Below are 13,229 nucleotides of genomic sequence, written 5' to 3'. Positions count from 1 at the left end.
GCAGAAGCCCCTTGGAGTGTTATAACCCAGCTGCCCCTGGTCAGATAAGACAGGGGTGGCTAGAACACTGCAGGAGTGCAGCTAGGTTATTGGCACACGCAAGCTTGCAGATATCCAACTCTGTCTGTGGGGCATCGTCCTGGGCTGCAGGCTGCTCTCCAGCAGGATGCAGCTCTCTCGTGGCTTCCTTGTGTTATCCAGGTGCCCCAAGGAGAAGACACCTCCTTGCTAAGGACATGTCCGTGCTGCTGGATGGCTGTCTGTGGGCAGCAGGTTTGAGGCTTCTGCACTCCTATCTAGGAGGCAAGAGCTGAGATCCTGATCACACACCTGGAGATAAGGTGAGGATTCTGTCCATCTGCCTTTTGAGACGGGCTTCTCTGCTCTCAGATGTCTCCAGTTTCTTCTCATGCCCAAGCTCACTGCTGGGTAGGTCTGCTCTGCTCAGTCTTCACCAAGGGACAGCCCCTTTGCCTCCTGGCATCTGCAGGATTTCACCAGGAGCACACATATCAAGTCACAGCATTCAACCATCCAATAATTCACCTAAGCGTTACAGGGGCAAGCGAATAACATTAAAGCAAGTAAAACACTGCAGCTCTGCTCTGCATTCAGATGAGTTGTTTGCAAGAAAATTCTGCAAACTCATTGACTTGACAAGTGGACTGAACTTGAGTTTCCCCTATGTTCCTGATTCCCTCCTGCTGCAGGTAGGACTCCTCTGCAGCCCATAGTGGCCCCTGCGCCCAGTGCCACTCTCAGCCAGCACCAGCCACAGCTCAAGCAGGAGAGCTGCACAAACGATCTCCTGCAAAGAGAGAGGCTCTGTTTGGGGGTTCTCTATGACCTGTAACGGGTTTTCCTCATCCAAATCAGTTCTAACTTTGTTCTACCTTTTTCTCTCCAACAGAGAATGTCAAAAAATGCCCAACATCAGCTCTGTGAGCGAGTTCCTGCTGCTGGCATTTGCAGACACGCGCGAGCTGCAGCTCCTGCACTTTGCGCTCTTCCTGGGCATCTACCTGGCTGCCCTCCTGGGCAATGGCCTCATCCTCAGTGCTGTAGCCTGTGACCACCGCCTCCACACCCCCATGTACTTCTTCCTCCTCAACCTCGCCCTCCTCGACGTGGGCTGCATCTCCACCACTCTGCCCAAAGCCATGGCCAATGCCCTCTGGGACACCAGGGCCATCTCCTATCAAGGCTGTGCTGCACAGGTCTTTCTCTTTGTCTTCTTGATTGCATCAGAATTTTATGTTCTCACCATCATGGCCTATGACCGCTACGTTGCCATATGCCAGCCCCTGCACTACAGGAGCCTCCTGGGCAGCAGAGCTTGTGTCCAGATGGCAGCAGCTGCCTGGGGCAGTGGCTTTCTGTACAGTGTCCTGCACACGGCCAACACATTTTCCCTGCCCCTCTGCCAAGGCAATGTTTTGGACCAGTTCTTCTGTGAAATCCCCCACATCCTCAGGCTCTCCTGCTCAGATGCCTACCTCAGGGAAGTTTTGTCTCTTGTGTTTAGTGTTTTTTTAGGCTTTGGTTGTTTTGTTTTCATTGTGGTGTCCTATGTGCAGATCTTCAGGGCAGTGCTGAGGATGCCCTCTGAGCAGGGCCAGCACAAAGCCTTTTCCATGTGCCTTCCACACCTGGCTGTGGTCTCCCTGATGTTTAGCACTGGCATGTTTGCCTACCTGAAGCCCCCCTCTGTCTTCTCCCCATCCGTGGACCTGGTGGTGGCATTTCTGTATTCAGTGGTACCTCCAGCACTGAACCCCCTCATCTACGGCATGAGAAACAAGGACCTAAAGTATGGAGTGAGGAGACTGCTCCTATACATGCTTCTTAAACATCAATAATGAGTTTATAATATATAGTCATAATTATGTGAAACTAATGTGATTCACGTCAGTTCACTTTTACCTTTATTTCGGTAATGTTATTCTTAGCATCCTGCCTGTTAATAAATTTATATACATTGACCAAATCATCTAATCTACCCATAGGATTAGTCTTCCAGTGGAAATAAAGACAATAAAGAAGCCATCAGAAATTCACTGATCTCAGTATGCGTCTCTTCCCATCTCCTCTGGAGGGGCTCAGGGCCAAGAGCCCAGCTGCCACATGCAGGAGCAGCCCCGGTGGTCCTCGGGGCTGCCCCTCACTGCCCACTGGGCTCTGCCTCTCTGCTGCTTTTGGGTTGGGGCTGCTGCTTCCCTGGAGCCATGGCCATGGCCAGCTGCAGAACATTGTCTTGTAGGGAGTGTAATCTTAGCATAACATAAGTGATGTGATATAAGGGGTGGATATATATCCTGGTTTCAGTTAAGACAGAGGTAATTTTCTTCCTAGTAGGTGGTGGAATGCTGTGCTTTCGCTTAGGATGAGAAGAGTGCTAATAACACAGTGATGTTTAATTGTTACAGAGCAGTGCTTATACCAAGCCAAGGACGTCTCAGCTTCTCACTCTCTCCTGCCAACGGGCAGGCTGGGGGTGCAGCAGGAGCTGGGAGGAGACAGACCCAGGACGACTGACCCAAACTAGCCAAAGGGGTATTCCATACCATCTGACGTTATGCTAAACAATAGATAGGGGTGGCTAGCCATGGGGAGGAGGGCTGAACTGCTCGGGGTTAGACTGGGCATCGGTCAGCGGGTGGCGAGCAATTGCATTGTGCATCACTTGTTTGTACACATTATTAGTAGTAGTACTATTATCATCATTATTGTTATTATTGTAATTGTTATTATTATTTTCCTGCCTTAATAAACTGTCTTTATCTCAACTCACGGGCTTCACTTTCCCGTTTCTCTCCCCCATCCCAGAGAGGGAGGGCTTACAGTTCTGTAAGCACACCAGGTTAGTGATCTCCTGTGCGTCTAGCATCTCAATAATAGAATGCCTGCTTTCTAAAACTCCTATTTGAGTCTTAGAGACTTTGACTGGCTTTTACAGTATCACCCTCGCCTCCTGTCAGCTGCTGCCCACCCAGGTTTCTGGCACAAATGTGGCCCCTCAACAACTCCACAGCTTGTGCTGCATTTGCTGCCTTTCCCTGTCCTCTCCCTTGAGTCCTTGTCTCTGCCAGGCTCCACATTCCACACCCAAACGCATCCCTTTGCTGCCGTCACCCTCTCCCCTGCCCAGCAGTATGGCAGAGCCAGGGCAGGATATGGTAGAGTTAGGCCCTGTAGCGCCCATGTAGAGTGCTTGTGGCAAAGTGGGACCTGGGACTGGGCTCTGTGGTGCAGAGGAGGCCCCATGCAGGAAAGATGAGGTTAAACAGCAACTTTGCAGGGGGGGTGTCCATCGTGGTTTGGCATGGGAGGCTTCTGGCCACAAAGGGGCTAGGGATGGGTTGACACAACTTCTCTGGGCAACCTGTTCCATTGATCACTACCCCCAAAGGAAAGTGTGTCTTCCTTATAATTAATTTTAAAGTACCCCCTCTTGATTTTAAAACATTACCTAAAGGCCCCCTTTAGGTACTAGAAGGCTGCTATAGGGTCTCTCCAGGCTGAAGAGAACCAGCTTTCTCAGCCAGTCTTCACGGAAAGGGTGCCACAGCCTCTCTGTCATGTTTCTGGCCTCTTCTAGACTCCTTCTAATACTTCCATGTCCTTCTTGAGTTTGGGGCCCCAGAGCTGAATGCAGTACTCCAGGAGTGGTCTCCCAAGAGCAGAGCTGAGGAAGAGAATCATCTCTCTCAAGCTTTGGGCAAAACTTCTTTGATGCAGCCTAGAATACAGTTGGCATTCTGGGCTGTGAACTGACATTGCTGGCACAGGTTGAGCTTCTCATCCGCCAGCACCCCAGGTCCTTCTCCTTAGAGCTGCTCTCTATCCATTCTCCACAGTATTTGTGCTTGGGAATGCCCTAGTCCAGCTGCAGAACCTTGCATTTGGCTTTTGTGAACCTCATGAGGTTCTCACAGGACAATCTCTCAAGCCTGTCTGGGTCCATCTGCAAATCATCCCTTCCCTCCAGTGTGTCGACTGCACCACCCAGCTTGGTGTCATCAGCACTGTCGTGGTTTAACCGGGCAGGCAGCTAAACACCACGCAGTCGTTCGCTCACCCTCCCCCCTCCCTCTCTGGGACGGGGGAGAGAAATGGAAAGCGAAGCCCGTGAGTTGAGATAAAGACAGTTTAATAAGACAGGAAAATAATAATAATAAAAATAATAATAACAATAATAATAATAATAATACAATGGTGATAATAGGAAAGTAATAATAATATGTACAAACAAGTGATGCACAATGCAATTGCTCACCACCCGCTGACCGATGCCCAGCCTAACCCCGAGCAGTCCGGCCCCCTCCCCCGAGCTAGCCACCCCTATATATTGTTTAGCATGACGTCAGATGGTATGGAATACCCCTTTGGCTAGTTTGGGTCACCTGTCCTGGGTCTGTCCCCTCCCAGCTCTTACTGCCCTGGCTCTGTCCCCTCCCAGCTCTTACTGCACCCCCAGCCTGCTCGTTGGCAGGACAGAGCAAGAAACTGAGATGTCCTTGGCTTGGTATAAGCACTGCTCTGCAACAATTAAAACATCGGGGTGTTATCAGCACTCTTCTCATCCTAAGCCAAAACACAGCATTCCACCAGCTACTAGGAAGAAAATTAATTCTGTGCTAACTGAAACCAGGACATCTATCCACCCCTTATTCCATACCATTTATGTCATGCTCAGGTTACACTCTTTTCCATACATTCTAATTAGTCACATATAGTAGTTATGGTAGTGATAACATACAGTATTATATAGTAATTAACATGGTACAATTCAGTTCATGGGCTACTCTCACCCAGTATTAAATCCCCTTGAGGTACACACCGGACCTCTCCGTTCTTTTGAATCACCCACCAAGTGTATCCAGGTCCCTGAGCAAAAGCAATTCCACTAATGGGTTTGCCTTTTCCTGAGGCAGGAGTAGCCCAGACTGTTTTACCCAGCATATTTTTTACATGTACTACAGGAACTTTATCCCCATCTACAGTACGTAACAGGTTGGATTGGGCAGGTCCAGCTCGGTTGGTAGATCCCCTAGTATTGACTAACCAGGTGGCCTTTGCCAAATGCGTATCCCAATTTTTGAATGTCCCAGCACCCATTGCTTTCAAGGTAGTCTTTAACAGGCCATTGTATCTTTCAACTTTCCCGGAGGCTGGTGCATGATAGGGGATGTGATACACCCACTCAATACCATGCTCTTTGGCCCAAGTGTCTATAAGGTTGTTTCGGAAATGAGTTCCATTGTCTGATTCTATTCTTTCTGGGGTGCCATGTCACCATAGGACTTGCTTTTCAAGGCCCAGGATGGTGTTCCGGGCGGTGGCATGAGGCACAGGATATGTTTCCAGCCATCCGGTGGTTGCTTCCACCATTGTAAGTAAGTGGTGCTTGCCATTGCGAGTTTGAGGGAGTGTGATGTAATCAATCTGCCAGGCCTCTCCATATTTATATTTCAGCCATCGTCCTCCATACCAAAGAGGCTTTGACCGTTTGGCTTGCTTGATTGCAGCACATGTTTCACAGTCATGAATAACCTGTGCTAGAGCGTCCATGGTTAGGTCCACCCCTCGATCACGAGCCCATCTGTATGTTGCATCTCTACCTTGATGGCCTGAGGTGTCATGGGCCCATCGGGCTATAAATAATTCACCTTTATGCTGCCAATCCAGGTCCAACTGAGCTACTTCAATCTTAGCAGCCTGATCCACCTGCTGGTTGTTCTGATGTTCTTCAGTAGCCCGATTCTTGGGCACATGAGCATCTACGTGGCGTACTTTCACAGCCAGGTTCTCTACCCGAGCAGCAATATCTTGCCACAATGCAGCAGCCCAGATGGGTTTGCCCCTGTGCTGCCAGTTGTTTTGCTTCCATTGCTGTAACCATCCCCACAGGGCATTTGCTACCATCCATGAATTGGTGTAGAGATAGAGAACTGGCCGTTTTTCTCGTTCAGCAATGTCTAAAGCCAGCTGAATGGCCTTCACTTCTGCAAACTGACTCGATTCACCTTCTCCCTCAGCAGCTTCTGCAACTCGTCTTGTAGGACTCCATACAGCAGCCTTACATCTCCGATGGTTCCTCACAATACGACAGGACCCATCAGTGAACAGGGCATATTTCTTCTCATTCTCTGGTAACTGATTGTACAGCGGGGCTTCTTCAGCACGACCCACTTCCTCCTCTGATGATATCCCAAAGTATTTGCCTTCTGGCCAGTCCATGATCACTTCCAATATTCCTGGGCGACTGGGGTTTCCTATTCGAGCCCGCTGAGTAATCAGTGCAACCCACTTGCTCCATGTAGCATCAGTTGCATGATGTGTAGAGGAGACCCTTCCCTTGAACATCCAGCCTAGTACTGGCAATCGGGGTGCCAGGAGGAGCTGCACTTCAGTACCGACCACCTCTGAAGCAGATCAAACTCCTTCATATGCTGCCAATATCTCCTTCTCTGTTGGAGTATAGCGGGCCTTAGATCCTCTGTATCCCCGACTCTAAAACCCCAGGGGCCGACCTCGAGTTTCCCCAGGTTCTTTCTGCCAGAGGCTCCAGGTGGGGCCGTTCTCCCCCGTTGCAGTGTAGAGCACATTCTTTACATCTGGTCCTGTTTGAACTGGCCCAAGGGCTACTGCATGGACTATTTCCTGCTTGATTTGTTCAAAGGCTTGTCGTTGTTCAGGGCCCCATTCAAAATCATTCTTCTTACGGGTTACTTGGTAGAGCAGGTTTACAATCAGACTGTAATTTGGGATGTGCATTCTCCAAAACCCCACAACACCTAGGAAAGTCTGTGTTTCTTTTTTGTTAGTTGGTGGAGACATAGCTGTTATTTTGTTGATCACATCCATTTGACGACGTCCATCTTGCCATTTTATTCCTAAAAACTGGATCTCTCATGCAGGTCCTTTGACTTTATTTTGTTTTATGGCAAAACTGTTTTTTTGAGAAAGGATTTGGACTATTTTCTTCCCTTTCTCAAAAACTTCCTCTGCTGTGTCACCCCACATAATAATGTCATCGATGTCCTGCAGGTGTTCAGGAGCTTCCCCCTGCTCCAGCGCAGACTGGATCAGCCCATGGCAAATGGTAGGGCTGTGTTTCCACCCCTGGGGCAGCCGATTCCAAGTATATTGGACTCCCCTCCAAGTGAGAGCAAATTGTGGCCTGCACTCTGCTGCTAGAGGGATGGAGAAAAATGCATTAGCGATATCAATTGTGGCGTACCACTTGGCTGCCTTCGATTCAAGTTCGTACTGAAGTTCCAGCATGTCCGGCACTGCAGCACTCAGTGGTGGCGTGACTTTGTTCAGGCCATGATAGTCCACTGTTAGTCTCCACTCGCCATTAGACTTTCGCACTGGCCATATGGGACTATTGAAAGGTGAATGAGTCTTGCTGATCACTCCTTGGCTCTCCAATTGACGAATTAGCTTATGGATGGGAATCAGGGAGTCTCGGTTAGTGCGATATTGCCGCCGGTGCACAGTTGTGGTAGCGATTGGCACTTGCTGTTCTTCGACCCTCAGCAACCCCACAACAGAAGGGTCCTCTGAGAGACCAGGCAAGGTAGATAATTGTTTAATGCCCTCTGTCTCTAAGGCAGCTATACCAAAAGCCCACCGGAACCCTTTTGGGTCCTTGCAATATCCTCTTCTAAGATAGTCTATGCCAAGGATACATGGAGCATCCGGGCCAGTCACAATGCGGTGCTTTTCCCACTCATTCCCAGTCAGACTTACTTCAGCCTCCAATACAGTCAACTGCTGAGATCCCCCTGTCACTCCACAAATACAGATGGGCTCTGGTCCTTTATAGCTCGATGGCATTATAGTACATTGTGCACCGGTGTCTACTAAAGCCTTATACTTCTGTGCGTCTGATGTGCCAGGCCATCGAATCCACACAGTCCAATAAACTCGATTGTCCCTTCCCTCCCCCTGGCTGGAGGCAGGGCCTCCCTAATCCTGGTCAGAATCTTCTTTGTTTCTGTGTTTGAAAGACTGTCTGCTGGAAGTTGGAGCAGCAAACTTTTCAGAGAAGCCCTTTTTTCCTGATTGTTTTCTTTTGCAACTCACGTACCCGTGCCTCTAGGGTCGCGGTAGATTTTCCATCCCATTTTCTCATGTCCTCTCCATGGTCTCGTAAGTAAAACCACAGGGTGGCACGGGGTGAGTACCCACCATAGCGTCTTCCTTGTGTGGATGAACGCCTACCCCTGATAGCTGAGACACTGCTCTGTACAGGTACAGAGGAGAATAATCTCTCTTCAAGTTGGTGAACCTTTTCAGAAAGTTTCTCCCAGGTGTTCTCTTTCGGTCGTTGGACACTGGTTGGTTCAGGTTGGGGGGAAGATAGATTCTCTTTAAGTTGGTAGAACTCTTCAGAAAGTTTCTCCACAGCTGAGACACAGGCCTGTAAGGAAGAGCAGAGACTTTCTTCGTACTGCCGGAGTTGTTTAGCCACTTCATCCACTGTGGGTTCCTCATCCTCTTTCCAGGCCATTATTGCCAATGAGCTGGCATATGATGATGGTGCACTCCGTACAAACTTCCGCCACATGGGTCGTGTACACCTGACTTCATCTGGATCTTTGGATGTTTGTCTGAGGTCTGGATCCTCATAAATCACTTCCCGTACGGCTAATTCCCTCAGGTACTGGATTCCCTTCTCCATAGTGGTCCACTTGCCTGGTAGACATACAAGTTCTTCCTTGAAGGGATACCTTTCCCTCACAGCTGAGAGGAGACGCCTCCAGAGGCTGTGAGATTGTGCTCCATCTGCAATTGCTTTGTCAATGCCTGCGTCTCTAGCAAGGGATCCCAGTCGTCTGGCTTCCTTCCCCTTTAATTCCACACAATTGGCTGTGGTGTCCCAAGCTGCTTGTCCCAAGGTGACAAGCTGCTCACCTATACAACAACCAAAATCTTTTTGCACATCTCGTAGCTCACGCTCGTTTAGGCTTCGGGTAGTTACTGTTGATTTTTTGGCATCCTCATCTTCCTCCTCCTGAATCCCTGATGGCCCAGCATTGTCGTCTCTATACCTAGATTTGGCAGAAGACTCTCTGCGTTCTAAACGACCTGAATCTCTATACCATTTTTTCACCTTCTCTACAGGGGCAACTTGCACTGCTACAGCTCGTTTCTCTGACTCAGCCACAGGAGCCGGAGCAGCTGCAGGGGCTGGAAATGGAGTGGCTGCAGGGTCCACCATAGGGATTGGAGTGGCCGTTGGGTCTGTCACAGGACTTGGAGTGGCTGCAGGGTCTGTCACTAAGTTGATACTAGTATGAATTGCAGCTCAATAGACATGAGCCAGGACCCAGCATGTTACAATGATTTGTGTTACTTTGGAACTACCAGAGTCATGACACCTTTTTTTCAAGCATTCTACCATTTTTTTAGGATTTTGCAGTTGTTCAGGGGAAAATTTCCAAAACACTGGAGGTTCCCACTGCTCTAGATGCCTGCCCATATCCACCCATACTCCCTGCCACCCACAACTATCCTGCCTCCGGGCAGATCTCTGGATAAGATTCTTAAGTAGTTGTTTATCTTTAAGCAAAACCTGAAGCATATTCAGGAGGCATAACAACAAGACCATGCTGGTCTGAGTATCCCAAGGATATTCAATATCTTGGAGAGCTATTGTAATAAGCTCAGAGGATAAGAGGGTGGTAAAGGAGAAAGGGAGAGTGATCGAGGAGGATAAGGGAGTGGTGAAGGAGAAAGAGAGAGTGAATGAGTAAGAAAAAATATCTTCCCCTTTCCCCTCCACAGATTGACTCCCTAATGAAAAGAGGCAACAGGTATAATTGCTAATAGTTTCCGAGATACGGTTTCCAAAGTATAGAGTCGACGACGTTACTGAGTACAAATACCAAGTTAGAGTCATGACCAGATATTTCATCGTCTCATAAGCCACTGTTACAACACACAGTACCATAATGATCTTAAACCATGGCCCGGAGAGGATAAGGGCAACATGACAGAGAGCAAATACGGAAAATATTGTGCTATAATACTCAATTTGGAAAACAGGCGCAGCAGAGTTGAGATTAAAGCAATCAGCATTATGGCAAGTAACTATTAAGCAGGTCTAATACTTATACCAATTTTATTTTAACACACTCTGGTCAGATCTGCCATTATCTCAAACTTTTGGGCCCCAAGTTAGGCACCAAAAAGACTGTCGTGGTTGAACCTGGCCGGCAGCTAAACTCCACACAGCCGTTCGCTCACCCTCCCCCCTCCCTCTCTGGGATGGGGGAGAGAAACAGGAAAGTGAAGCCTGTGAGTTGAGATAAAGACAGTTTAATAAGACAGGAAAATAATAATAACAACAATAATAATAATAATAACAATAATAATAATAATAACTATGATTATAATATTACTACAACTAATAATGTGTACAAACAAGTGATGTACAATGCAAGTGCTCGCCACCCGCTGACCGATGCCCAGCATAACCCTGAGCAGTGCTGGCCCCCCACCCCAGCTAGCCACCCCTAAATATTGTTTAGCACGATATCAGAAGGTATGGAATACCCCTTTGGCCAGTTTGGGTCAGTTGTCCTGGGTCTGTCCCCTCCCAGCTCCTGTTGCACTCCCAGCCTGCCCGTTGGCAGGACAGAGTGAGAAGCTGAAACGTCCTTGGCTTGGTGTAAGCACTGTTCTGCAACAATTAAAACATCAGCGTGTTATCAGCACTTTTCCCATCCTAAGTCAAAACATAGCACCCTAGCAGCTACTAGGAAGAAAATTAGCTCTGTTCTAACTGAAACCAGGACATGGGCGAACATCGAGAAACTGTGGGATTTTGTCGAGACAAACCGCTTGACATTTACAAGAGAGAAGAGCTCAGTCCTTCAGCAGAGGAAGAGGAACCCCACACATTGGAGGGACCCTGCTGAGGAGTAGTGTCCAGGAAGAGGAGGGCCTGGACACCACGAGGGATGCCATATGAGCAGTGGTGCCTGCTCACCAGGAACCAGGCCAGCTTTCTACAGAGCTGTCTTATGAGATATATGTGTCCATGGCTACGGCTGTTGTCTCTGCCACTGAGCCCTATGAGGACAAAGCTAATCACTAAAGCAATGGAGCCTAATTAACTCCTCGCCAACCCATGAAGCAGGCAGGGGTCGTACCATTCCCCTACACTTGGCCATGCACATCCCCATCTCCTACTGCCCCACAAAGAGCCCTGAGTATTCTGTGAAGGGAAAGATCTCCCTTCCTTGAGTTGGGAGAGAAGGCCTGACCTTTGTGTTTGGTGACACACATCCAGTCTTCCTACACATCAGTGTCACCTTCACATTGCCTTTGTCTCCTTGTCCTCACTGCCTCCAGGGTTCTGCTCTAACGAGCTCCAAGGGAGGCTGTGTCAGTGCTGGCCCTCAGGGGGACACTGCAGGAAACTTGCCTCTGACTTGCACTTCTGGAGAGATGTCTTCAATTGTCTCTGAGTGCCTGAGGTTTGTGGGCTCATCAGCAAAGCCCCCAGAGGGGTGATTGCAGTGCCTTGGGCTGGTGCTGTGCTGCTGAGCTGGGCCAGGCTCGTGGGACAGAGAGAGCTCGTGGCAAGAGGGCCGTGGTGCAGAGAGACAGCTGTGCCCAGGAGCAGCTCCTCTGCACAGCGCAGCAGGAAAGAGACACAGAGGCACAGACACAGAGAGAAGAAAACGAGAGAGTGGTTGAAGGCAGTTGGCAGTGGGAGGATGCTGAGAGCTGCCTGCAGGAGAAACCTGCACAGCCCTTGACAAGGTAAGTGCCTGGCTGCAGGGCCATGCAGCTGCAGGTCCTGGAAGGGTCTCCTGCTGGGTCTTCTTTCTTGGGGGGGCAGTGGGAAATGCAGTAGGCTTTGAGAGCCTTTGAGGTTCTGCTGCAAAAAGAGGGGCTTGGGCTGGGGGTGTTCTTAGGCTTGTAATAGGTTTTAGTTTAAATACTCTGTTCTAACTCTGCTCTGCCTTCTCCTCTTCAACAGACAGCCATTTTCGAGGTCAAAGAATGATGAACATCAGCTCAGTGAGCGAGTTCCTCCTGCTGGCATTTGCAGACACACGTGAGCTGCAGCTCCTGCACTTCGCGCTCTTCCTGGGCATCTACCTGGCTGCCCTCCTGGGCAATGGCCTCATCCTCAGCGCCGTAGCCTGCCACCACCGCCTCCACACCCCCATGTACTTCTTCCTCCTCAACCTCGCCCTCCTCGACCTGGGCTGCATCTCCACCACTCTGCCCAAAGCCATGGCCAATGCCCTCTGGGACACCAGGGCCATCTCCTATCAAGGATGTGTTGCACAGGTCTTTCTCTTTGTCTTGTTGATGTCATCGGAGTATTTCCTTCTCACCATCATGGCCTACGACCGCTACGTTGCCATCTGCAAGCCCCTGCACTATGGGAGCCTCGTGGGCAGCAGAGCTTGTGCCCAGATGGCAGCAGCTGCCTGGGGCAGTGGCCTTCTCATTGCTGTCCTGCACACGGCTAGCACATTTTCCCTTCCCCTCTGCCAAGGCAATGCTGTGGACCAGTTCTTCTGTGAGATCCCCCACATCCTCAAGCTCTCCTGCTCAGATGCCTACCTCAGGGAAGTTTGGGCAGTTCTGTTTAGTCTTTCTTTAGCATTTGGTTGTTTTGTTTTCATTGTGGTGTCCTATGTGGAGATCTTCAGGGCTGTGCTGAGGATGCCCTCTTGTCAGGGCAAGCACAAAGCCTTTTCCACATGCCTCCCTCACCTGGCCGTGGTCTCCCTGATGGTCAGCACTGGCATTTTTGTCTACCTGAAGCCCGCTTCCATCTCATCTCCATCTCTAGACTTGGTGGTGTCACTTCTCTACTCGGTGGTACCTCCAGCAGTGAACCCCCTCATCTACAGCATGAGGAACCAGGAGCTCAAGGTTGCAGTGAGGAAACTGTTTCTATATGTGCTTCTTAAGCATCAGTGTTGTTAACATTATTGTGATTTGTATCATGTCATTTTTATACTTACTATTATTATCATATTGTAATAATAATAATAGTCTTCTAAACACTACCGTTCTATTTGAGAAACTGACATGAGAGATTTTCATTTCATTTTTCATTTTTATTATTTTCATAACTTTTGATATGGGTTTAATTTATTAAGTAATTATTTACTTTGACTCCATCTTCTATTCAACCTATTGAACTAGGCTTCCTCTGTAGGTATAGACAATCAAGAAGACAGCAT

General features: G+C 49.0%; 2 protein-coding genes across 2 annotated transcripts; both read left to right on the top strand.

Moving 5' to 3' along the window:
* The first annotated feature begins 923 nt into the window (after positions 1-923).
* On the top strand, positions 924-1,859 carry LOC137846842 (olfactory receptor 14C36-like). The gene has a single exon (XM_068664952.1). The coding sequence runs from the start codon at positions 924-926 to the stop codon at positions 1,857-1,859; it is 936 nt and encodes a 311-aa protein (XP_068521053.1).
* Positions 1,860-12,027: 10,168 nt separating this feature from the next.
* Positions 12,028-12,969, top strand: LOC137846841 (olfactory receptor 14A16-like). Its single transcript, XM_068664951.1, has one exon. The coding sequence runs from the start codon at positions 12,028-12,030 to the stop codon at positions 12,967-12,969; it is 942 nt and encodes a 313-aa protein (XP_068521052.1).
* Positions 12,970-13,229: the final 260 nt, after the last annotated feature.

The sequence above is a fragment of the Anas acuta genome, chromosome W (genome assembly GCF_963932015.1).
Source record: "Anas acuta chromosome W, bAnaAcu1.1, whole genome shotgun sequence".
Classification (NCBI taxonomy): Eukaryota; Metazoa; Chordata; class Aves; order Anseriformes; family Anatidae; genus Anas; species Anas acuta.
The sequence above is the reverse complement of the archived record's forward strand: the minus strand, read 5'-3'. Positions and strand labels throughout refer to the sequence as shown.

Bases quoted from the DNA above. Each gene is read 5' to 3' on its own strand.
- LOC137846842 (XM_068664952.1), top strand. From the start codon at position 924: ATGCCCAACATCAGCTCTGTGAGCGAGTTCCTGCTGCTGGCATTTGCA.
- LOC137846841 (XM_068664951.1), top strand. From the start codon at position 12,028: ATGATGAACATCAGCTCAGTGAGCGAGTTCCTCCTGCTGGCATTTGCA.